Source organism: Gopherus evgoodei, chromosome 2 (assembly GCF_007399415.2).
Source record: "Gopherus evgoodei ecotype Sinaloan lineage chromosome 2, rGopEvg1_v1.p, whole genome shotgun sequence".
Classification (NCBI taxonomy): Eukaryota; Metazoa; Chordata; order Testudines; family Testudinidae; genus Gopherus; species Gopherus evgoodei.
The window spans coordinates 163,002,552-163,029,181 of record NC_044323.1 but is presented as its reverse complement, the minus strand read 5'-3'; the positions used below and the strand labels follow the sequence as shown (position 1 = coordinate 163,029,181).

The following is a 26,630-nucleotide window of genomic DNA, read 5'->3' as shown; positions in this document are numbered from 1 at the left end:
GCACCGGCAAAGCCAGTACAATCTAAAATTTCATACAATGACTTGTTTATACTGCTCTGTATACTATACACTGAAACTTAAGTACAATATTTATATTCCAATTGATCTATTTTATAATTACATGGTATAAATGAGAAAATAAGCAATATTGGGGTAATAGTGCACTGTGACACTTGTGATTTTATGTCCGATTTTGTTTTTAAGTGAGGTGAACCTTGGGGTACGCAAAATCAGCCTCCTGAAAGGGGTACAGTTGTCTGGAAAGATTGAGAACCTCTGGTCTAACCAACACATTGATTTCATACACTTCTATGTCATCAAAACACACTGGAAGTTGACATGCCATGGTAGCAAGCACAGAAACACACCCACAGTACCACCACCGTCTCCCTTTTTCATTCCTTTGCACACAGTCCATCACAGGGCTAAGCTGTCTGATGAAATAAGGTCTGAGAGGTGTGAACACGAGTCAGACAATGAAACTCAAAAGGTAGGAAGGAGCCTGCATGCCATGGAGAGAAGAGGGGTTGGAGAATGCTAATAAACTCTAGAAACAAATAAAGAAAACAGAAGAGAGTACTTACAACAGAAAACAGAGAAATTTCACTTGTTCAGTAGTCCTGATGCATCAAATAATAGACAGGAAAGAGAGACAGACAGATGGAGAAAAAAAAGCATGTGAAACGACCTGAATATTATCTCTCATTCGAATAAATGTAACAAGTTGCACAGTTCTCTTTTTTGGGGAGGAGCATGCAGATAGGAGATAGTCCAATTCAGTGTTTATTATTATTGGAGAAGACATGAACATTCATGCAAAAATCCAAAACCCCGGGACGCAGGTGCCTGGAACAGTTTATTCTGCTCCTAAATAAAGAAGAGATGGAACCTGAAACTTTAAGTGATATTCCATTGTCTGCTTACTCTTAACCACTTCAGAGACAAATACAGAGGAGTGCTGGGGTTTAACAGATCAATATAGATTCCTTGCAAGATATTTCTGAAAGATGTCAGAGAGACCAGTTCATTCAGGTTTGCCAGGTTTTCTCCATTCTCTCTCAGTTAAAATCCATCCTCCAGGTTTCCCCCCTCATTAAAATTTCACCTAGACAACCAGTGAGCAGAATGGTGGCTTGTTTCATTTTTAATGTCAATTTAAGCACAAACTGTGTGCTTCCCAAACTTCCCCATTTAACCTGTTTCCTGCCTCTCCTTCTTCTGCTGGTTCCATCTGCCCCTTTGGCCGTGTGAATGTCAGTTAATAATTACAAGAAAAAGACCCAAATATTTAGTGCGAAATGATTCTCTTATAATAATCCTTTCTACCTTCCTGCCTGTTCACAAACTACATATTGGGGTTATATCAAAAGATTAAACTGTATTTCTGGTGTTTTGTATGTTGCAACTTCAAACTCTGGGACTCAAGTCACCTGGAGACATCAATAAGGCACAGAGCCTGCTTGGAAGAAACCTGAGATACAACGGGTGAAAGGCTTACAGTGACATAAGATACAATTCAGCCTGCATTCCCAGTTGGCACTGTGAAACCTCAGTACTTACACGACCATTTTAAATAGCATGCTTTAAGAACGAAATATGTATTTAAAGAATCCCACATGTATGTGTACCAAAATAGTCCTGCAAGGGAAGGCAAACTGCACGCTGTCTGGGCAGATGTGATACAGCCGACAGAACAAACGGCCTGACTGTTTAACCATACTTCTCGTCATTAGCTTCTCGTCATGAAAGAGGAGGTTCCAGGATGACCTGAAAACCATTTCAGCAATATATGATGAAAGAGACATCCATTTGTATTGAATGGAAGAACCACAGAGCCTGCAGCACGCCAGCCATTGGAAAGCCCCCTCCTGCCCAACTCTCACATAAAGGATTTGTTTTGAATAAACCATTTAACAGCAGGGGATTTTAAAGTTCATATACTGGAATCTCAACTACCTGTTCTCTCTAACATGCCAGGATCTCAGGTGATTTCTTACAACCAGGTCCCACTAAGAGACACTAGGCTACTTGGCTTTTATGACTAACACATGCACTGCTGAGTGTATTTGGCTTGTTCATCCAGTCAATTCATGAAGAACCACTGGATGAGAAAAAAACAAGACACGGCCACCTGTGTGAAAATACAACAGGGCAGGAACAAACTGTAGTGACACTGCAGAATCTGGCTGCCTGCCATAGTTGTCTCTTTCAGCTCATTCACCAGCACGACTAGCCTGGATGAGAACAAAGTGGCAGAAAACAGGAGCATCACTGCAATTGCTCCCAAGGCATCTGGGAAACAAACAAGCAGGCTGCCATCCCACAAAGCAAACCTCCAGCTGCCTGACCCCACAGAGAGCACAAAGAGCAGCCAACCCAGCACGTGGCATCACTCACGTTATCAAGCGTGACTTGGCCTTCTTCGGAGAGGCTTTGCCTACCGTCAGCTCCTCATCCTGAACCTCCAGGGTCTGAGACTCCAGAATTTCATTGAGATTATTATCAGCTGTGGGGCAGGAGTCAGCAGCTGTGTTGGCTAAGCTCTTGGTTGGTTTAAAAGGATCCACTGTGTCAAAGTTGTTGGGGTCAAAATGATAGGAAGCCTTTGGGAGGGGTGGGGAGTTCTGCATGTTCGAGCTGCTGCCAAAAGGGTTGAAGTTAGGGTCGTCCCACTGACTGGGATCCACCGAGTACAAAGCTTTGGGGAGAGGCACCTCTGCTGGAGCCTTTTCCAGGCCATCAGCACTCACAGGTTTATTAGCAGCTTCTCTTTGTCGTTTAGGGGTTAGTTTGCTGGCAGATTTTCTGCCAATTTTCTTTGGCAGGGCTTTCTTGACCTCTCCGTTCTCCACCCCATCCGTAAAATCAAATTCCAGCTTCAGAGCATGGCCCCGGGGCTCCTCAGCCAACTCCACCCCGGAATCATTGGTGTCGCTGTTTGAAGCCATGAAGGTTTGCTGAGCTGCGGAAGGAGAGTTTTGTATTTTGGAACCTGCCATCACAAAGGGGTTTATTTTCTCATCATACTCAGCAGGACTGAACTGGTAAGATGCTTTGGGGACAGGGATGCCCTCCGTGGGTGCTTCTGTTTCTGGGGTCTCTCCAGCTGTTTTCTTTCCACGGGAAGATGATTTTACTTTCTTGAGCTTGCTCTTGCTCGGCACTGACTCCAGGGCCAAAGTTTCAGCCTTTGACTCAGCATCAGCCAACCCTTCAAGAGTGACAACCATGTCTTCTTCTGACATCACCCACTCTTGGGTAGCTGTGGGTACATTGGATGGTAAAGTCTGGTCTGGAGCCAACACTACTGAAGATGGAGAATCGGTTTCTTTTGTGAATGGTGAAGAAATATCCAAAGGCGGCTCCGTTTCTGGCGCAACTCGGGTCACTGATGAGTCTTCATCAAGTTTGCAGTCAGTTTCTGCTTTAGAATTCTTGTTGGCTTGAAGAACGGCAAGATGAGATTGCACTTCATCTTCAGAGTGCTTCTGGGGTACGTATGTCTCAGAAATTTCAGCTACCAGCTGTTCATCATCTTCACATAATTCTAAAATAGATAAAAGCAGCTATTAAAACCATGCCTGCTCTATAGCATTCTAGCATATTCTGCACCTAGACATCAGCTGAATGAGTTACAGATTGACGTCCCTATGATTTTCCTCTTCTCAAAGCTGCTCCAAGATTCATAGACAAAAAGATTGATGTATTTATTTAGATTTAATTTATCCCCAGCTGCAGATACATTCTGTAGAATTTAAAGTACACAATCCAGAATCTGAAGGTCACCATGAGAGAGAATGCCCACTCACAGACCAGAGCCACTCACCTACCAACAAACCTATAACATCCTCTCCCTATGACAGTACTACCACCGTAATGCCCAAGAAGAAAGATGGGCTTAGAAACTTGATTGGAAAATTAACAAATCTGAGTTGCAGAGAACCTAACCCCTAGCTAGGACTGATCAGACAGCGTTTATTGTGACTCCCAAGTATAAAATCTAGGTTGCAAATGTAGAATAAAAACAACAAAATGCATTATTGTCCACTGCGATGAGAAGTAAAAAAGCCAAATCAGTCTAAAGCAACCACAACTTGAGAAAACAACCTAGAAGTTCCTCTGAAACAACATAATTTTACTTTATTTCACAGACAGCGGCAAAAGGGGCAGGTCTCTAGGGATAAGAGGCAATACAGATATTTTTCAACTACCTTAGTTATATTTTGTCATTGAGCTAATATGTGACAGGGAATTTTTTCAAGTCCTTCTACAAACTACCAGCTTGTGCCTTGCTGTTATTCCATGGCCATAGCTGGAGACGCATGAAGTGGCTTGTTCAAAAGAACACCAGTAGGAGCAGCTATGTACTTTGCCATTTGGATACAGCCAGTTAACAATACTACCAGCGGCCATCTCATAAGCTCCATGCCTTTCTCCATTTCTTTACTTCCCATCCCAATGAGGGGAAGTGTCCTGTTAATGGAAGAGGAGTATGGTACAGTACTACACCACCTTCAGCCAGGGCCGGCGCTTGCATTTAGGTGGCTTAGGCAATCGCCTCGGGCGCCAGCATTATTAGGGGGCTGAATTTTGCTGGAGGGGGCGGCAGGCGGCTCCGGTGAAGCTGCCGCAGAGGTGCCTGCGGAGGGTCCGCTGGTCTGCGGCTCCGGTGGTGCTGCTGCAGTCGTGCCTGCGGATGGTCAGCTGATCCCGCGGCTGCGGTGGACCTCCCGCAGGCACGAATGCGGAAGCTCCACCGGAGCTGCGGGAGCAGCCGACTGTCCACAGGCAGGACTGCGGAGCCGGGGGACCAGCGCGCGGGGCGGCGAAATGGCCGTGCGCCTAGAGCGCTCAAACCTCTAGCGCCAGTCCTGCCTTCAGCCTAAGCATCATTTCTCCCAAGTCCGTGCGATTCACTTGCATTTACAAGGAGGCTGTTTACACCAGTCCAGGGTTCAATTATGTCCGCTTGAAGGCCCCATTACATTGCCAAAAAGCTGTCAAGTGGCCTCAGTGTAAAGAAAAGCAGTCTCAGTGTTTAAAGGACAAATTAAGGCTGCAGCTTGGGTTACAAGGGCAGCTGAGCAGAGCTGGACGGTGCTATGGCAATTTGACTGTGAGTGCACATGTGGGTGTCCATACTTCACTGGGGGAGCAGGTTAACTGCAGGTAGTGTATGGTACACAGTTATTCACCTTTGTACAGTTCCACTTCGAGCAGTAAATGTGTTAGGTACCCAATTCCCTACACCCCTTTGAAAGCCACAACCTAATATCTCTCCTCTATGGCAGCCTTTGTTAGGTGAATGCAGATTTCAGGCAAAAAAACAAAAACAATAAAACAAAACCAAAAAGCAGCCAGAGGAAAGAGTGCTCCCTAAAGTCAGTGTTTGCAGCCCACAGAAGCACAGTGTAACGTCCATGCTGGATTGGTCCCACGATATTCAGCCGCGACATTCTGAGTGAGTTTCCCAAGCCTGAAGAAGAGCTCAGTGTGAGCCCAAAAGTTTGTCTCTCTCTCACCAGCAGAGGTTGGTCCAATAAAAGATATTACCTCCCCCACCTTGCCTGCATTTCAGCATTCCTGCAGGCAAAGGTGCTGTTCACAGCAGACAGGTTGAGACCTTTGAGATGATGGTCCCAACTTTAACTGCTCCCCTGGATTCCAGTCCTCTCGGCTCTAGGGCCACGCTTAAAAGTATCCTGCGAATTTACAGGGAACCTCTGAACATGATGCAGCCCAAGGAAAATCCCTTTGTATGTAGGTCTCTAATCTCCAGCAGTGACCAGTGTCACACGCCTTCCTGCAGGGTGAGCGGTGCTATGCAACTCCCCCGCCCACTCCAGCACACGGAAAAGACATGATGAGGCCTGAATTTGTCACAGTGACACTAGCAAGGGGGATGCTCGTTTAGGTAAGGCAGCACCTGCCCCGAGTAAGGGTGGCTGGATCAGGTGCACAGTAAACGTCTAAAGGTTTCCTAAGGACTCATATGCTGAGCCCCACAGGGCAGGAGTTGGTTTGACAGTGGCTCTGCTTGCTTCTGACATCCTTGTGTTTGCTCTCCAGAAACTGCCTTATTAATCCTGACAAGCACAGCAACCACTTGGGGGCTCATCAGTCACCAAAGAGCCCTCCTGTTGCATAATGCTCCTAACATCAGGGTGGTGATTCTGTGCCCCTTCCGGAGCACTGATCTAAACCAGGAAGCCAAGCCAAGCTGAACTGTCTTAAGCTTTCGCTTGCTGTCATTTATTTTATGCTCCCATTTCCCTTTGAAGGATTCTTTATCTTCCTGGTAGTCATCTTCCTGGGAATGGGCTGTGAGCTCAGAAGCACAGAGCGGTCCCCTCACAAGTCAGGTACCGGGGAAGGCGATTATCTGAAGACAGTTTTTGCAAACATTAAAATGCTGTGTGTCTGAATCAGCAAAGGAGACACATGACCAATCAGTAGGTTCTCTGATTAGTATTTTAAACATCTGCTCTAGGTATAGAAGCCCCATGCCACCGGTTCTCTTTCATTTACACAAAATGCATGGCTCACATCCCTGAGATGTATAAATGGGAGACGCCACAGTGCAGTGAAAGCAGACAAGTGTATATGCTTGAGGGGAAAATATACAAAAGGCAGGGTCTGTTAACAGAACAGAGGGTGTGTTCAAAATGATAGATTTAGCTCACAACCAACCAACCCAGGAATATCTCTGAGTTTTTCTAGAAGATTCTCTCTCCCCACATCCCTGGAATGTTGCCTAATCTCATTCTCATGGCAGCTAGCCCCCTCTGCAGAAATCCTGTCTACATATTCATATCATGCTCAACACTATGCTGTCTGAAAGCCTCAATCCTGGATCCTGACCCACAACTTCATCACTGCCGGCCACAACTACTGCAGTTCCCTCCCGCCATTTGTCTTCCTAAATCCTTTACTTTTTAATCTTTTCTTCTCATTCAAGGGATCCTCCTCTGCTCAGACACTTTGAAAACTACAGCCGTCAAGTGTCTAGATGCAGAAGGGATGGTACAGCTGTGAGCTGGGCTGAGAAGGGAGGGGGAAATGCCTACAGTAATGAAAGCCCATCCTCAACTCTTCTGCATGCCTCCTGCGTTTTGGCAAGGGGCATTTGGCCAGATTTCCCAGTACTCAGCACTCATAATTGAAGCCTGAGTTTTAAGTGCTCATCTCCCATTGCAACCCCTATGGCAACCCCTCTGGATGTCTCTGAAAAATCTGTCCTTGGCTGTGGTGTACAGAGCTTGTTTGAAAATCTGTAATAGCACAGGAGACTTCAAGGCGTAGTGCTAGTCCTGTGAAGCCAGTACCACGACCTGTGATTCTACCTCCGGCCAGCCAGTGTAAGCAGTACAGCAACATGTCTGAAATAATGCAAATGCTAACACACTTTCACAAGGGGAATATGAATTATGGTAGGCGGGACAGCCCATCTGGCCTGCTAAACATCAAAGCACTCATCTTCGTAAGGAATTTATGTCTATCAAAGTGAATCTGTCACCGTTCCATGTTTTCTGGCTTCTGGGTGCACTATGGATCAGCAAAGGAAGGTAAACATGGAGCAGAGAAATATCCACATTCCTGCACTAATCCAGGATGCTGAACCAAGCCTGACTCAGCTGGTGGCTTCTGATTTGCATAATTGATCCTCAATATGCTAAAAGCCTTGGAAATGAAGCATGAAGGACTGTCTGCACTCCAGGCTGGGGAGGGAATGTCCTCCGCTAGAAACTACCTTCCTGCCCTTGTGAAATATATTACCAAATACAACCACAATGAGATGACTTTTGTGAAGCCGTGACTGTATAGCTCTCCAAGTCAGCACTGGGGAGGGTCTTCCTCCCACTTGTTAACAGGATAATTAACCCTTGTTAACAAAGTTCACAGTGCTTTACTAGGCCTGTTCTACAGTGTTTCAGGCTACTGCTGTGGTACCTATTCCTAAGGGAAGATCTGACCCTAAAATTAAAGGGTCACAGGACAGCCACATTTTATACTCCGGGGCAGTGCATTCTCCTCATAGCCAACGTGTTGACAGGCATAAACTTAAATCAGTCTAAATTAATCTACCTTGAGTAAATAAAAGAACAAGCTACTCCATCTCTGTGGAGGTCACCTCTCTGACCTCTGCTGTGAACCACACCCCTGTGTGAGAGTTGCATGCGGGTTTGGGTTCTGCGGGAGAATGACACTTTGCTTACCATCACTTTGAGCTTGGATGTTGAGATTGGCTGGAGCTCCCTCATGGGAAATACTGGTGAACTGACTCTTCTGGGAAGGCACTTTGATTTTGTAATTTGCTCCCTCCTGATGCCCACCAGAGCCCAGACTTGCTAACCCTGCAGGCTGTGGCAGAGCCCACCTTTCCCCTAAGCATGTGGGGAGCTGGGTTATACTGGAAACAGGAAATGTGCATTAAGGACGCTGACAGGCTTGCAGCAAATTCCAAATGGCAAGAGATGGTCACCGCAAGGCACTGATCATTTGGGTGGAGGACTGTCTTAACTTGATGGGAGGGACAGCGGTCACTAAAATCTAAACTGCAGAAACAAACAAATGCAGGACTGGGGTCAGAGCCCCAGCACTTGTGGGGCAACAGGGGATGCAGTGCTGGGTCTGGGGGACAGCCTTTGTAAGAGAGAAAAGCCAGTGGGGCAGTAAAGAGCAGCCTTATCTCTTATTCAAAAAACAATCCAAAAACTCTTCAACCTCCATGGTCACTCAATTACAGACCTAAAAGTTGCAAAAAAACCTTCAGAAACAGACTCCAACGAGAAACTGCTGAATTGAAATTAATTTGCAAACTGGATACCATTAAATTAGACTTGAATAAAGACTAGGAGTGAATGGGTCATTACACAAAGTAAAACTATTTCCCCATGCTAATTTTTCCCCTACTGTTACTCACACCTTCTTGTCAACTGTTGGAAATGGGCCATCCTGATAATCACTACAAAAGTTTTTTTCTCCTGTTGATAATAGCCCACCTTAATTGATTAGTCTTGTTATAGTTGGTATGGACACACCCATTTTTTCATGTTCTCCGTGTATATATATCTTCCTATTGTATTTTCCACTGCATGCATCTGATGAAGTGGGCTGTAACCCACGAAAGGTTATGCCCAAATAAATTTGTTAGTCTCTAAGGTGCCACAAGGACTCCTCATTCTTATCTCTGTAGTAGAAATCCCCTCTTCACATTCCCCGAATGCACATGCCACCCCGCCTCTGAGGTAATCCTGGATTCCAGCTCCGGGGTCTGGCTACCTTGTTAATATCCCACAGGGGACAGCGGTAAGGCAGCAGACGATCCTTGTACACACAGTACACACCCCCTCAGCTGTGTGAGGCCCGGAATGGCACAGTGTGGCTCTGGCCCTTCAGAACTTGCCCACTCTCCCAGCAGCTTTGACTCTCACTGCTTCTCTCCGCAGTGTGTCTGAGGGGGTGTGAGGCTCTGTGCTGATTACGTGATAAGATTATTTTACATGCCATCGGTTTTTCCACATCACGGCCAGGCTGTACACAGCGCCCTGGTGGATCCTAGGCCCACCCAAAACGCCCTACAGGGGTGCTGGTTTATCCACAAAGACCTGTAGCTGAGAGGAGGTCAGGATGAGTAACACTGCTCACCCAAACAGCACTAGAGTGACCAGACAGCAAGGGAGAAAAATCAGGATGGGCGGGGGGGTGGAATAGGAGCCTATATAAGAAAAAGACCCAAATATCGGGACAGTCCCTATAAAATTGGAACATCTGGTCACCCTGAACAGCACTGTGTAAGGACAGGGAGCACGGGAGTTTGAAAATGCCCCTCCTTGAGCCTAGTGGGCCCTTCTCCACAAGTGTCAAACGGCAACATTATCTCAAGCGTGAGGGTGTTTTGCTGCCATGAGCCATCCGGAAGGCCATTCTCCATGGTGTGCTCCCCTGCGCAGGATGCATGCAGGCTTACTATTCAGCAGGGTGTTGGCTGCATAGTTCAAATTCCCCTGTGTAGCCAGTTCATGGCTAGGGCCCACCCTCCTCCCTCCCCAGGGCCCACCCTCTGCAGGGAATCAGTCAGAGGCTGGGGGAGAGGATTAGTCTAAAGAGTTTTGAAATGAGATGTTCCAACAACAACAAAGCCCGTTATTCGATCCGGGCACTGTTCAGTACAAGAGCCCTCTGCTAACCTCCCAGCACCAGCCAATTTCTCTATTCTGCTTCCACTGCTTTTATCTGGGTTGGGGTAGGTGGGTGGAGAGAATAAAAAACTAGTCTCTCAACACTTCATATCCAGCTATGCAAACTGGGCCAAATCCATCTCTCTGGTTTTACTAGCCACTATGCAAATTCACTGCAGCCTAATCTGCCTACCCAGTGGACAGCCCAGCCAGAGAGCCCTCCTCCCCCAAACTGGCAGCTGCTCTTCCTCCTCCCTGCATTTCCTTTGACTCCAACTTGCTTGCCCATCAGTGGCAGAAGAACGACATGCGTTTTTCAGGAACAATGACACAGGATGCAAAATGCAAGTGACCCACAGGGCCTTCCCTGCACTCGGGAGAAAAGTCACTGCAGCAGCAGACGCAAGTACCTGGCAGTCCATCTATCCCTCCAGCTAGCCTGGGAATGAGCAGAGCCATCCCAATTGCTATTGCAAGCTATTCCTTTTGGGAATACTTTCCAGCACTGCCCTTGCTGTGTGCTGCTCTGCTCCTTACGCAGAGGCCTGTGTGTGCATTTACATTCCAAAGAGAGTCTCTCCTGCCGCACAGCCACCCCCACGCTGCTGCTGCGTGAGTCATGTTTGGAGAATGTGCATGCAGGCTGTGCAAAGACCACCAAGCTCCCCTTCCCTCACGTGTGCATGGCAGAAGAGCCCAAGTGCGGCACACTCAGCCGATTCTCCTCAAAGCCCAGCTGCTCCACCAGCCTGACTGCATGGTGCTGGTTTGTATTAAACTCTACCAAACGCTCTAAAGTGACTTGGAAGGAAACAATTTTACGATTGACAGGCTGCTCCCAACCAAAGCCAGGAGGCAGCGCACACTGACCCGCTGAATGCAGCCCGATCACAACTCCTTTGGGGCAACTTTTCTTACTGACTTCTTCGCTGGCTCCTTTGATCATGAAAAGGGCACCCTAATTCTTCTGTGCAGCACGTCAGAGATATGGCCATGCCCCGCAGTCCCACTGTGAAAACAGACCATGCAGTCTGTGAGCCATTCTCTGTGGCTCTGGAATCCACTGCATGCCTGGTCACTTTCACATTGCAAGGGAAGATGAATTGTTTTGTTCAGGCTTTTCACCCACTGTAGATGGTGAAGCCTCCTGTGGCAGTCAGACCCATGGCTAGGGAGAAAGGCTAGTCTTGGGATTGAGGCACAGAGCTGAAATCTAGGAGATGTGGGGCTGGACTCTCCACTGCCCTGCACCTTGGAAACTGGTGGCAGAATGTGAGACCGTTCCATACCCTCATTGCACAGGTGCAAATCACAGCACAAGGTGCTGGGCAGTGGCGAACTGGGCCGCTGAGGTTTATCTCCAGCTCTGCCACTGACTTCCTCCATGACCTCTGGCAATTCACTTCCACTCTCGGAGCCTCAGATTCACCATCTGCAAAACACAGACCCTGATACTCCCCCAGCTCACAGGCATAAGGGCTGGAACAGTTTGTACAGTGGGGGTGCTGAGAGCCATTGAACCAAACTGTAAATCCTGTGTGTGATGGAAACCACTTCAAGCTGGGGGGGTGCTGCCGCACCCTCAGCACCCCTACTTCCAGCACCTATGCTCACTGGGGCAGTGAGGCTTAATGCGTTGGGGTTTGGCAAAGCACTGAGGACCCCCTGATGGAAGGGGATATAGAACTGTAAAGCAGGGTTTCCTCACCTTTTTGATACCAGGGACCCGCTGGCTGCCTTCCTATACAGTGTCAGAGAGACTGGTGCCAGTCCATGGACCGGTCGTTGGGAGATGCTGATGGAAAGGATCGGCTGTGGGGGTGATGAATGCTGTGCACATGCCTAGCAAGGCCGCAGCGCTGGTCCTGTCAGGGTAATTGGTTTGCAGGATGGAATTGGCGAGCAGGTTCCCTATTTTATACTCTCTTGAACAGAATGTATATAGAGGGCACTGCAGTGGTGGCCACCTTATACACATGTACAATAACAATAGTACTCGCTAGTCTAGGGAATGAAATGCAATACTGACTAACCCAAACACAGACCAAACGTCCCATCCTCTGCCATTTCCAAATGAGTCAATAAAAACTGGCAGCAGCAACACGCTGCAAAGACCTTGTTCCCTTTTTATTCTACACATTCCAGCCAAATGAACCAGCAATGATTCCCCACAGCCCGGCATGCCAAGTGCCTACGAGAACAACCCTTTACTATCTATAGCCTTTCCATTTGACTCATTCTTTGTGTGTTCCATATGTTACACATGTCCCTCTTCTTTGGCAGGGCTCAGACACTGAGCAAGCCCAGGACATTTGGACTGCAGACTCAGCTCATATTTTTAAAGCTAGACTTTTCTCTGCTGGTTTTTCACTGTTGTTTAACAGACACTGGTCTGTTTTAAGTCTATTTTGCTGTTAAGCATTAGGATACTTGTGAATGGTGCTTTACAAACCAACCAGTGATAATGCTGTTAATATACAGTATAACATGAGCCTGAATCACAAGTAAGAGAAGTAAATGCTGGTGAGAGCTGCTACAATCCAGGATCTATTTTCAGTCCTTCTGCTTAATTCCTTGTGAAAACTAACTCTGTAGGAGGGAAGGAGGAGGTGTCTTTAGAGAGAGTAGGGCAGAATTAGGGTCTCTATAGTCCTGGATGATAAAGAAAAAAGAGTTAAGAAGATTTTGTGTGGAAAGTGAGAATGAGCCAGTGGCCTGGCCTGAAAAATGAGTGAGACGTTCTGTATTTATGACTCTGACAATGTATCTATCCCTAACTCGACTGTCTATGCAACAGTCCTCCCCCGTTCAGTGCTTTGTCCTTACAGTTTTCGTAACCTAATTTTGTTTCTACATACATCACAATTTTACATGGATAAATGAGTTTCTAGTCCCACTAACCCATCTGAGCACTGGGAATGGCAGTGGCATGTCTGTGCATGAAGCTTCTCCGGACAGCAGCCATTTCCCAAACACTCTGGGCACCCTGATGTCGCTGTCCCTGATACCTCTGTTGTTTAAACACTGATAAGCAGTCGTTAAACTGGATTGACTACTGACTATTGTATCAATGACAGCTACCGCAGCTCTTGAGTGCCAGGCAGCTCGCCAGCTGACTGTGCTAAAGTACACTGCCCTCCCAGCCTCCAGGGGAACCAAGGTGCATTGTTATGAGGAGGGTTTAATGTATGCATTAGCCAAGGTCCAGCAGCCTTATATCCCAGGAAGCCTTCCGAGCATAGTATATGCATCATGAGTGGCCTCACTCCATCATTTCAAGAGCCAGGTACGTCACAGAAATTTTGCTGGAGGGCAATGGATGGAGCCTCCTAACAGACTGTTTTTCGTATCCGGAGAGAGATGGTGACTGCTACCACTGACGGGAACTACCGCAGGCCTGTGCCTGCCTCACTCCATCAGCAGCTCCGAATTGCTCCCTGGTCAAGAGCTCCAGAGACCCAAGTCCATGTGGCTGGAGTTGGGTTTGTGTATTCTGGTAAGGTTCGTGTTTTCTAATGGATCTATTTCATCGGCAGCAGCTGAACCCAACAGCTAACTACCGGAAAGGGACAAGCTCGCCAGGAGCCATCATCTGTACAAGGTGACCTTCCAACAAGACCTCAATCTATGTGCCACTCATGCAATTTGCTGCGCAACACCCATGAGGAGCTGGCTCTAGCAGCCAGTGGCAAACCCCTCCTGTTTACCAGAAGTAGCACCGGTATGTAGCTCACCCCTGACATTCAGCTGTCAGTGAATGAGAACATAAATACAACACTTCCTACAGTCAACTGGTTGCCCTCCCTTAGCAGCCCCAGCCCCATGCCCTGCAATACAGCCCAGGAACACTGCAGCCTTTGTCCATGATACCATGAGGAGCCAGTTCATTTGTGCACTGAATTTTGGCCCAGGCAGTAGTTTTTAGGAATAGTTCTTCCCAGGAAAATCAGTTGCAAAATGCAGTTCTCCGAGGAATTTAAAATGTTTACGTGCCTCCCTGAGGCCTTGTGCAATGTGCTTCCTTGAGCCAGAGTCTTTGTAGAGATGATCAGAAACCTTGCAAAGAAAATCTCCTGAGAAATCCCACTCTCTGCACCCCAGAACATCAGCCTACAAATGGAGTAACCTCTGGCTTTTCTAAAAAGCAAAGGATTGCTCTGCTAGCCCTTGGCAGTCAGAATGCACGAACCTCTCCACTCAGGCAAACAAACAGCACCTGCTGCCAGTCTAGCTGGACCAGCACGAGGGTCTCTGCCCCAGCAACAGCAGGGGACCAGGGTCACTAATGATGGATGGTCCCGTAGTGGAAAGGCCTGGCAGCAGATCCCAGCGCTGACTGCATTCACGTGGCACTGGGGTCTGATGGTGGGCCGGAGTACAGGGAACATCACAGTAAGGAGCAGCTCCAGCTCTTGAGCTCCACAGAGTCACAACTTAGGGCTTGTCTACATCACAAAGTTGCAGCGCTGGTGAGGGGGTTACAGCGCTGCAACTTAGGAGGTGTACACATCTGCAGGGCATCACCAGCGCTGCAACTCCCTGTTTGCAGCGCTGGCCGTACTCCCGTTTTGTCTTGGGTGTAGAGGATCCAGCGCTGGTGATCCAGCGCTGGTAATCAAGTGTAGACACTTACCAGCGCTTTTCTTGACCTCCGTGGAATAAGCAGGTATCCCAGCATACCTGAGGAAGCCTCTGGTAATCAAGCAGGTCTCCTTCCCCGGTTTGCAGGGGAGTTCGGGGAACGCGAGAGCAAACCGCGGCGAAGCTGGTCTCCTTTCCCGGTTTGCTCTCGCGTTCCCCGAACCCCCGTGCAAGCAGGTCTCCTTCCCTGCGGTTTGCAGGGGGGTTCGGGGAACGCGAGAGCAAACCGCGGCAAAGCTGGTCTCCTTCCCCGGTTTGCTCTCGCGTTCCCCGAACCTCCGTGCAAGGAGGTCTCCTTCCCTGCGGTTTGCAGGGGGGTTCGGGGAACGCGAGAGCAAACCGCGGCGAAGCTGGTCTACTTCCCCGGTTTGCTCTCGCGTTCCCCGAACCTCCGTGCAAGCAGGTCTCCTTCCCTGCGGTTTGCTCTCGCGTTCCCCGAATCCCCGAGCAAGCAGGTCTCCTTCCCTGCGGTTTGCTCTCGCGTTCCCCGAATCCCCGAGCAAGCAGGTCTCCTTCCCTGCGGTTTGCTCTCGCGTTCCCCGAATCCCCGAGCAAGCAAGTCTCCTTCCCTGCGGTTTGCAGGGGGGTTCGGGGAACGCGAGAGCAAACCGCGGCGAAGCTGGTCTCCTTCCCCGGTTTGCTCTCGCGTTCCCCGAACTCCCCTTGAAGCCGCCCAACAGCGCTGCAGTGTGGCCACATCTAACACCACTTGCAGCGCTGGTTGCTGTAAGTGTGGCCACTCTGCAGCGCTGGCCCTATACAGCTGTACTAATACAGCTGTAACAACCAGCGCTGCAAAATTGTAGATGTAGACATACCCTTAGAAGGTTTCCCTCAGTCACAGCACCCCACTGGCTGAAACAACCACCTAATGGAGCAGAGGTAACCAGCTGCAGCTCGAGGGAGGTGAATTACAAACCCAGCATAATCAGACTGAGCAATCAGCAAATGCCTGTGAGCTGAACACCAGGGCAATAAGTCCCTGTTGGGTGAGGGAGGGCAGAGACTAGATCAGGTCACCAAGCCAGCGCTGCATGCCCAGTGGGTAGTCCCAATGTACTCCATGTCCCCGGCTACCCTCTCACCCAGAGACACTGTACTGTGCTGTTCCTACCCTCCTACATATGGCCTTGGAGGTCTACAAGTCACCATGCTCTGATGTGATTCAATCACCTTTCCAGCAGATTGAATGGATGAGTGGGGAGGGTCCCACTGAATCCTTTTCACAGATAGCCTTTCACATGGTTTACAAAGCCACCACATTGCAACAAGAAGCAGATGTAGACATGAGATTTGACAACAGCACCAAGTCTCACAGGGGCATTAACCCTGATTTCCACTTAGAAATTCAATCTGGGAGTATGAAGGGCTAACAGGGCTGGCGAGCACCCAGGGTAATTCAGGGTTGCAGCATGTAGGAGAGAGCAGATGACTGGATTGAGATACAACGGTATCATAATTGCATCATGGGATCTTGGTTGATAGCAGCCATAGAGACATGAGAACCTGACTGGGCAATGAAGCCCTTGGTTCTCTGCAGCTCTCACTGGCTGTTTTTTAAACAATGAGGATCCAAGATTTTAACTTTCTAAAATTTTAACAGCAACCACACTGGGAAGAACTATTAAAAACCATTAGTGCATGAGAAGTATGCACATTCCAACCCCTTTTAGGGCCAGCATTTGAACAAAGGTAAATTCAGATAGGATTCCTGGCACTCAGAACTAACATGGCTGTTACTCTTTTGCAGTATATTCAACCTACAGTTTTGTGTCAGAGCAGTGGACTCTGACTATTTCTGCACACAGTTTATATGCAATACCATCCACACACCATGAGATTCCTTGTACAGCTCTGCCAAAGCCCTTCAATGCTGGCCGGTTGGAGCCCCTTCTATTTCAGTGTTAATTCCCCACGCCCCACCCCAGCTCTGCCAATACACCTCAGCTGTCACCTGTTATTCTAGATTTGGGCTTACAATGCACAGGCTATCATGTCAGATTGTCCAGCTATGCTTCTGTTACCTGGACAAATGCCCAGGAACAACTAAAGTGAGACATCCAAATCCACTTAATTTGTGACTCAATCAGTCCCAAGTATCCAGAAGTCAACTTCTGTTATCTCTGCACTGTGCCACTGAGATATAAAATCCCCTTTCCCCATGCAACAAAATCTCAGCTGCAGACAGTATTGAGGAAGGGTTGAGGGATGAAACATCACATCAGCTACTGTGAAAGGCGGCAGAGTTGTGCCATCGCAAATGGCAAAGGGCCTGCCCACTGTAGGGCACCCATCAATCAGCTGACTATCAGGTGACTCCCCGAGCCAACAAGAGACATATTTACCCAGGCAGGGTTTTCAGGAAGATGTTAGGGAGGGCACTTTGAAAAAGAAGAGTCTGCAAATACCCTTTGCTCCCTTCCATTCGACTGAGCAGCTTCTGGCTGCATGCTATGCTTTCCATTGTGCCATGGGAAAAAGCCTCAGCCCCTCGGGGTAACGCACAAAACCAGATCTATAGACATCTTTGCTGTATTGCCACATTCCCGCTTGCTCTTTATCTCTGCTCTAGGGTAGCGGGTGGGTGTGACCAACTATTGCAAAACAACCTGATTATAACTGCGCACCACGAGGGCGTGAGCTGGGAAATCGAACTGACTCTGTCACATATCAGTGCAACTCTTGGCCCCTCAAAACTGTTCAATAAATCAACATTTCACTCAACTTAAAATGGCCCTTTGCAGCAGGTGCATAGCCCAGAGCATCTGCATTTAAACTGCGAACACCTGGCAAGCATTATTCAAAAGAACAACTTCCCCTTCCCAGCCCCAACCCCTTTTCTGCATCCAAAGCAGAATAAAATGAGACCAGAAGATTCATGGATCTCTTTACCTTGGGTTCTGGCCTCGGCCACAGCCAATCCCAGCAATGGGTCACAGATCTCCTTTACAGGTGACCGGATTGGGGTTTCTGCTTCAGGGGTCTCAAAATTGCCTTCCGAATCCGAGCTGCCAAGGAGGGGAAAAGAATGAAGAATTACCACTTTCAAGGCTAGCTCTGAAATGCTTCACATACATTCCCTAAATATGCATCCAGACTGGATTCCAGCTCCCAGGCCAATCAGCAAATCAACCGATCTGCAGATGACATCCCGTAGCTGGAGTGATTCATTCCCAACACACCACGCTAATGAATGGAAAAAGGTAGAGGAGGTGAAACCATGTTACAGTCAATTCCCCTTGAAACTTCCCTTCCAGCCTCCCTCCCCCAGATGCCCATCTATCAGAGATTAATCACATAGCACCAGTACACTCGGGTACCTTTCACACAGATTGTTTTTATGTGAAAACACACACTGACTATCTCAGCATGGGTCAGTGACCCCTGGGACATGGCATCTCTGACTGGAGCCCCTTCCTCTAAAGCTCCAGCTGCTCTGGATGTTGGGAAATTCAGAAAACAAGCCTTTCCCTGCGTGTTTCATGTCTGCTAGCACTTGCATTGAGATCAGAGAGCACCATGTCAGAGCAGCTGCTGGGGCCTGCCGGACTGCTCTGCCACAACTCCCTTTCCCTACGATTGCTGCATCTTCGTGGGACTAAGGCTGCCTAAAATCCACGAAGCTGAACATTTCTGAAAAGGAGCGCAGATCCCAGGGTGCTGGGAATTAATAATGCTAACGCTACACACTGTCTAGGGAGCGGAAGGGAAGGACAGAATTAGCAAAGGCAGATGCAAATGATGAACATTCAATGCACTGAATAGCCAACAAGCTCTTAAGGGAGAACTGATAAGCAGGGTAGATGCAGTACATGGGACTTCACCGAGCCACAGCAGAGCATTTTGTCCCTGGAAGGATGCATCGTGCTATCAATGCCATTACACGTGCAAGTCAGTGGGGACAGGAGATTAATGGGACTGTAACAAGTTCAAAGGCTGAGTCCTAGCAAAGCAGGGATGCTGCATACTTGCCTGAAACTCAATGATTTGGTCTCTGCCTGCGAGTCGTCCTCCTCTATCTCTTGCTTTACCCCACCATCCTCACCGTCTCCAGCACCCCCCCCTCGCACAGCAGACCACGTCCACTTGGCCCACTGGACTGGGGAGAGGATCTGCCAGGGGCTAAACGCCATGAGAGCAGCTTTCCCAGGTCCGGCTGCCAGGGGATTCTTTTCAAAATGGAGGGTAACGGTGACAAATGCCTGTAAATATTTCTAGCTGAGGCACGGATGTGGTTAAAAGTGAACCATCAGATCCCCGCTCTCGGCAGCTTCCTCTGGGGCAGGCTGCCTGCAGAGCTGCGGAGACTCTTCCAGATGCTGCACGCCCCTGTCGCCGAAACTTAAACAGCAGCACTGACTTGCACTTCCAAAGAATGGTAAGAGAAAGGGGCAATTTGTCCCAGATTTCCAAGGTGCTGCACAAACCCTTGTCAGCAGAACCTGCTCCACCACCTCAGCCCTCTTCGCTCCATCCGAGCCCCCTGACTGCTAGAATCAGCTGGCTGCCAGATAACAGACTGTATATTCTCCAAAGAGCCTCCCCCTCGGACTGTACTACTCTCGCTGGCAGGGAGGACGCCTGGCTCTGCGCCTCCCATCCTTGTCGCACGGGAAGCTTATTTCCCCTGCTGCTTGGAGACTGGCTGTGACCAATTTGCGGGGTGAAGTGAGCAGACTTCAGGCTTGCTAAGTTAAAAACACCAAGGGGAGAGGAGAATTCAAAGTAACTCCCCCCTATCCATGCCATAGCAACAAAACATCCACTCTGGGAGTGAGTAATTGCTGCCTTTGATTCAGTGACTATTTATCCTCCCCCTCGCTCGCTATAGAACAGATCTCCTTAGGACCCCAGCTCTTCCAGGTAAATTACAGCTGCACACAGAGACCCCTCCTCCCAGTGCACTTCGAGGCTCCTCTCACAGTGGCTCTATTTATCTCGGTACCCAGGGGGTAAGACACAAAGATGCTGCACCCAATGGAGCTGCCTTGTATTATTTCATGCTGTTGTTGAGATGAACTTTCATTCCTGCCCCCACCCCCTCGCTTTCCCTTCTGCTTTCGCTGGGGTTTCTCTCGCCTTCTTGTCGAGCGAGCGTTTCTGTAGTGAGCTGGCTGACTGGTTAAACCTCAGCTCCTCTGCATTTCTGACGGGTGTGGGGGAGCAGCTGGGCTTCCTGGTTCTCTTTTCACCATGCAGCATGTTTCCTGCTTAGGGGCTGCTGCTCAGAGCAGTTCACATGGGCACTGCCCGCGAGGGGACCGCTACTGTCCTGCAGAGATAGGGTAATGCCGACCACAAGCATGTGACTGCTTCTGAATGTCTTTCGCATGCTGCTCCTAGAGCCTGGCTGAACACCAAGGGCCCAATTCCCCCTGGCCTCGCAACACGTGTGGGGTGTAAAATGTGACCGTTCCACTCTGATAGTCTTTCACCCATGTTGCAACGGTGTAGACTGAGTGCACAAAGGCAGAGGAGGATTGGTCCCAAGGAGCGGGATTTTCCTCTCACTTGCACCAATCTAACTCCACTGAAGTACGCCTCATTTACACCAGCCTGGAGCAGCGGACTCAGCCCTGGGCAGTATCTGTATCCTGCCACGATGCAGCAGGAGGGACTCAATGAGCCAAGAGAGCCCTGCCACTAACTGCCAACAGAGCAAACACGGTGCACTCGTGGGCAAGGGAGTTTTCTCCATTACCCAGACCCACAGACGTTGTGGACAAACAGCACACCTGGCTTTTAGGAGGCCACTCTCCCAGACAGGAGTCCCCATGCCCCACCTTCTTTCTGCAGGACGTGAGGTTTCCGATCCCAGAGGCAGCACAGACCTGGTACAGCCACTGTGGCTGCATGTCCTGCTCCAATGTGGGACCTCTCTGGTTTTTTTGAGACCCAACTGGCATTTTAACCACCTCTGGGCAGCATAACAACTAGAGATCTTCAGTGGGCGTAGGTCCTCAGCCCTGCGTCTCTCCGACATGCGAAAGAAAACATGATTCTGCTGCACAGGAGTGTTAGAGTGGCCCACTTAAAAGAGGAGAAGATGTCTTTGATATCTAAAGAGCAGAATTAATGTCCCCACCCTCTTACCAGCCCCCAGACAGATACTGTCTCCCCCCCGTGCATGCCTAGTCATTGGGAATGGTAGTAGAGACGAGGTCAGCCTGGCAGCCGTCTCTGGGCTTGCAAGCTTACATGGGGTGCTGAACCTCAGCCATATGCCTGAGCACAGCCCCAGGCCTGCACTTGGTGGCCAAAGAGAAAAGGGTATATTGGCCACGGGCTATTTCTCAGGTTCTGTGTTGTGCCCATGTGGAAGGAACAGCCTCATGGTCTTACTATCCAAACCACAAGCATGCACTGTACCACCTCTTCAGAAAGCAGACACTGTCCAAACTCCACCCGAAAGGTCCAGCATGTGGGTAGAGCAGGGATCTGGGCCATGGTATCTGTACAGTAACTGGGGCAAACCCCTGCCCTAGACACTTTCCCGGGAAATTCTGGCTCCATTAGTTTGGGTTGATATTTGAGGCTTTTAAAACCTCCCTGGAGGAGCGTTCCCAGGGCAAACCATTTATTTATTAAAGAAAGGTGTTTTTAAAGAGATTTCAGCCTCGCCTTGGGATGTGACCAAATTCCCTGCAAAAATAAGCTCAGCCAGTAAACACTAGTCAGGTGATAACTCTCCATAAACAAATGCCTCTGGAGCAGTCCCTTGGGAATCTTTCCATAAAGTGGGATCAGGCTCTAAGAGTCATCAGCGCGTAGACAGACTGTCTCCCCAGTTGTCATGGAGTCACCGGGCGATGCTCTGGAACTGCTCCCCACCAAGCCAGTTAGGACTTTGGGGAGCCTTCTCTTTCTTGGAGCAGACTTGTTCAGGGCAAGAAGCTTACACAGCTTTACCTCCTGGGTTTCTCCTTGGAGCATTCAGCATTTTTTGCCCCTCCGTGCGCTTCCCACAGCGTGTCCACCCCAGTGGGGTCCTGGGGAAGCCACCAGGTTTTGCACCCCCACTTTGCAGTCAGACGTGACTGTCAGCCAGCCAGTAACACAGAGGTTTATTTGATGACAGGAACAGGGTTTAAAACAGAGCTTGTAGATACAGCGAACCGGACCCCTCGGCTGGGTCCATGCTGGGGGGCAGTGAGCCAGACCCCCAGGTCTGCCCTCCACCCTTGACCCCAGCCAGCTCCAGACTAACAACCCCTCCCAGCCCCTCCTCTCTCCTCAGCCCCTTTTCCGGGCCAGGAGGTCACCTGATCCCTTTGTCTCCAACACCTTTAGCTGGCACCTTTGCAGGGGAGGGGCCCAGGCCATCAGTTGCTAGGAGACAAAGTGTCAGGCATTTAGGTGCACTGGCCCTTTGCTCTGCCAGATACTTAAGAACTGCCATGGGGACACTGAGGCACCAATACAGTATTCAGAGAAAACATTAAGAACTTTCCTAGTTCGTCACAGGCTCTAAGAGTCATCAGCGTGTAGACAGACTGTCTTGAGTTCATTACTTCCCACACATCAGCGAGAGGTGGACCAGGTCCCCGACACCTCCCAGATTCACAAAATGCCAGGGTGGAATGGACAGGAATTTGGCAGCAGGTTTGTTACAAGCGCTGGCATCATCAGATTTGAGTCAATTGCTGCTAGGACAATCTCAGCCTTCCCAAGCAGAATGTTTGCAGATGAAGATCCAAGCTGCGGGGCGAAATCTTTGCATTACCTTGGAGGAAAAAGGTTTGTGTTTCAGAGTTGACTCATCCATCTTCTTCCCCTGCCACTTCCAGAAACATTCCGGCAAAGGGATAACAATTGGAACAAAAGCTTTGAAACTCAGCTCAGTGCAATGCACAGAAGTAATAGTGACCTTGCACAATTCTACATAGTCTGCATGTGACAGGCCAGGATCACAGACAGCATGCATCTGTAAGGGGACTGTTGCCCCCTTACTAACATTCAGTGGGAGTATTTGGTTGCTAGCTCCCAGCACTAAAAAGGGAGGGGTCGATGGGAAATCAGGAGTCTGAGACTGACAGTCTCCAGGATCAGTGTGGAGAGGCCAATGCTCCAGATCAGCCTGATTGACAGGGCAGGCAGGCTAATCAAGGAGTCAGGAGGCCAGGGGGTCCAATCCTCTGTGTGAGCTGGAATTGTCTGAGTCAGATGAAGTGGGGCCACAAGCTAAGCTGCTGGGAGCAGAGCTGCAGCCCAAAAAGCCAGAGCACAGCCCAGAGAGAGCAGACTTGCCCTGGGAGGGGAGCTGCAGCAACCAGAGCCAGAGGGGCCAGACAAGCAGCCCAGGAAGCGGGTGAGAGCTAAGAGAGAGTCACAGAAGCAGCCTGCAGAGCAGACCTGCCCTGGGAGCAGGGCTGGAGCCAGAGAAGCCAGAGAAGCAGCCCAGGGAGCTGAAGGCAGAGCAGCAGAAGCAGCCATGCTGAGGCAGTGTGGAGCTGGGGCTGGAGCAGTACGGAGCTGGGTGCAGTGAGCAGCAGGGGAGAGCGAGGGGGACCCTGGGCAGTGGGCCCAGCACAGGGAGATGCCTCAGCCAAGAGGCTCTGCAGGCCAGACTCTGTCATAACCCTGACAGAGTGGGGGTGACACTGGGGAGAAGGGTTCTGCCACCCAGAGCCTGAGAGTGTGTGGCCACTGCCAGAGCAAGTGTCCAACCCGCAGCATCCCTGCAGCACAGCCAGGGCCTGAGAAGGAAGCTTGGGACCTACAAGGAACAGACTGTGAACTGCCCTGACATTCCAGAGAGACTTATTGTAATGTTCTCTGCCACAGAGTGGGGTGATGTGTTTTCCTTTAACCTTTTCCATTTTTCCTTATTCTTTTTTTAAATTAATTGTTTATTAAATAACTTGTATTTGCTTTAAATTGTATGATGTGATCAATGGGTCAGGGAGGTGTGCAGTGCAAAGAGAGTACCCTGGAGTGGGGACACCCTAGTCCCTGTCCTAGGTGACCACAGCAGGGTTGGGGGTTGAGTCCCCCAGGAATCCAGGGCCCAGCCTTGTTGGGGTTACGAGGACTCTGCCAGACAGGAGAGTGGAAGGGGAGTCCTCAAGGGCAGGGAGACCTCTGGGTAAAGGAAGTGGGAGCGAGGACTCAGATCCTTCCGCCAGCCCACTTCACTGGGGTAGCGCAGAAGCCAGGAAAGTTCCCCACAATAGCAGAACCATTCCCCCGCTTACACATCTATTCTGTAAATGAGCAGCTAATTGCAATAGTTAGGAATGCTTTCACATGAGCATAGGAATGCCAGATACCAGGGCATAGGTGTACCAGATCAGACCAGTGGTCTGTCTAGTCTAGTGACTGTCTCTAACACTGGCCAGCATCAGATGTTCAAAGGAAGGTGCTGGAATCCCCATTGTGCAGAACTGTCAAATAACATCCCCGATGCGGCCCCATTGTGCTAGGCACTCTGTAAAATCCTGTCTCTCCCCTGAAGAGTTTAGCCTAAATATACAAGACAGGCAAAGGATGGGTGGCGGAGCCAGAAATAGAACTAAAGGAACTTGTTCAAGGTCATGCAGCAGGGCCAGAAATAGAACCAGGTCTTCTGACTCCCGGTCCATGCCCTGTCCACTGGGCCACACTGCCTCCCATGGGACACTTGAGCCCTACGAAATTCACCCTTCCAACACCCCTGTGATGTAGGACCGTGTAATTATCCTCTCTTCACTGAGAGGAAACTGACGCTCCAGCGGCACATGGGATGGTGTGTAGTGTACAGGCATTACCTGTGCTGCTACAGGCCACAGTAGGACATTACATGGCTAATAATTGCAGAGTAGAGTGAGGCGCTGCCTGGATGTGTAGAGAGCCGTGTAGGGTACGTACCCTGGGGGTTCAGGTGTGTAGGGCACTCGCCTCGCCTAAGCTGTGGCTCTAGGGTGACCAGGTGTCCCAATTTTATAGAGACAGTCCCGATTTTGGGATGTTTTTCTTATATAGGCTCCTGTTACCCCCCAGCCCATGTCGCAATTTTTCACACTTGCTGTCTGGTCACCCTATATGGCTACCCATCTACACAGCTATTTATAGCCTTGCTAGCTGAGTGTGCAGTGTCTGTACTCCGCATGCTGCCTGAGTGTAGACATACCAGAGGAGTTAAGTGACTTGTTCAAGGTCACACAGGAAATCAGTGGCAGAGTCAATAATAGAACCTAAGCATCCTGACTCCCAGCACTAGGCTTTAATAACAATACCATCCTCCCCGCTGGCTGGTGGTAATCGGCATAGAAATCAGTTGTTTTTCCCTGCAGTTTGTGCACTTCTGGGCTGCAGAGTATAAGCTGGTTTTGGGGGAAGATCTTTACAGAAGCTGATTTTGAGAGATGTGATGATGTTGCATTAATAGTCCAGTAATGCTGCACACTATAATCTGAACACTGCCTCCCCTGAATCACTTTTTACCCAAGGACCTAGCTAGTGTGACTGCATTGCTGCATTTAAAAATAGAACGTGGCAATTCAGATTTTGCCAGTGGCTCTGCTGAGAAAGATGACAATGCGAACAATGAAGAAGTAAAGATGGCCGGGTTGTCGGCAGTAGAAACACAAGTCCATCTCTGCTGCAAAGAGGAAGTATCTGGCTCAGCAAATTTCTATAAACCTCCACTTGTTGGACGGGGATCAGAGACACGTGAGCCAATCAGGAGGAGGAAATTAACAGCATCCTTCAATTGTGAAGGCTGCACAATCAGTACTGCCAAGAAAGGAGCCTCCTGTCATCCACAGGCAGGGATGGGGGTGGTGAAACCAAACTGTAATGCTTCAGAGGCACTGTAAGAGACGTCAGGCAGGTGGACAAACTTTGTACATGCAGTGCCCGAGGGCGTGAAGATACCAGGGATGGTTTAAGAGCAGAGTCAGCATCCACTTGCCATTTATTTATGATAGACAATTAAGAAAAACACCCAAACCATCCCAGCCTGTCAGTAATGCTGGCACACACAGAGCAACACCCAAGTGAAAGAGCACACAGCTAGGAGGAAACCAGATTTTGACATGCACCTTCAGCATCACCAACAGCCAAATGCTGCTCAGCACCCTCAGCAGGTGTGACCCCCAGAGCAAAGAGAAGAGCGAATCTGCCGGTTTAAAAGCTACTGAGCCCATGACGAGATCCAGTGGGGCACAGGCAGTCTGCAGCCTGTGCCTGGTCTGCCCATCGAGCAGCATCAGTGATTGTATTCACTGCAGTGCAGTATGTTCCTGGATAAGGGCCTCAGTGCGCTAGGTGCTGTACAAACACATGGCAGCATTAGAAAGAGGGTAGTGCCATATAGCCTCGGATTACGCAGCCCAAGTCTGCACCCGGGCTCACTCAGTGCCTCCATCTGGAGCTCCCCACTTCATAGACACACTCCTGCATCACACCATCCAAGGTCCCACGGTGCCCTGCCCTCCAGAGTTTGTCCCCCACTATTTTCTGAAGGGAAGATCTTCAGGACTGAGAGCAGAGGTCAGCACTATCCTCAGACTGTGCCTGAGCCTTCTGTTCTTATGTGAGAATGAGCCATGAAGTTTCCTGTCAGCTTTGTGATATACCAAAGCCCCTGGCAATGCAGGGCAGAAGATTCTGGTCACAGTCACTCTGATTCAGCAGTTCCTGGGCCCTGCTGGGTCCCGCAAACAAATGACTCTCCTGGCTAGCTTTAGTATTACTTTTAAATGAAAGGCTGAAAACCAGAGGCTGTTTCCACACAGCAGCAAAGCTCTGCAGAGGTTTAATATCCATCTATTTAAAGCTCAACTCCCTGTCTCTCTCTGTTCACAGCCTCCTCACTTGGCGCTTTGC

At 49.4% G+C, this 26,630-nt stretch overlaps 1 protein-coding gene across 6 annotated transcripts in view; it reads right to left on the bottom strand.

Annotated features, from left to right (window-relative positions):
- TACC1 (transforming acidic coiled-coil containing protein 1) overlaps positions 1-26,630 on the bottom strand; it is a 93,107-nt gene that overhangs the window by 25,978 nt on the left and 40,499 nt on the right. For 2 of the 6 annotated variants that reach the window (XM_030552209.1, XM_030552212.1), the window contains exons 1-4: positions 18,795-19,462; positions 17,715-17,830; positions 2,398-3,547; positions 585-620 (exon numbers count right to left, since the gene is read on the bottom strand). In XM_030552209.1, coding sequence (XP_030408069.1) covers positions 585-620; positions 2,398-3,547; positions 17,715-17,830; positions 18,795-18,955 — 1,463 coding nt within the window. In that variant the 5' untranslated portion in view covers positions 18,956-19,462. Of the gene's footprint in view, positions 1-584; positions 621-2,397; positions 3,548-17,714; positions 17,831-18,794; positions 19,463-26,630 lie in introns of those variants that run through there. The other 4 variants (XM_030552214.1, XM_030552211.1, XM_030552210.1 and 1 more) reach the window with 2 other exon arrangements.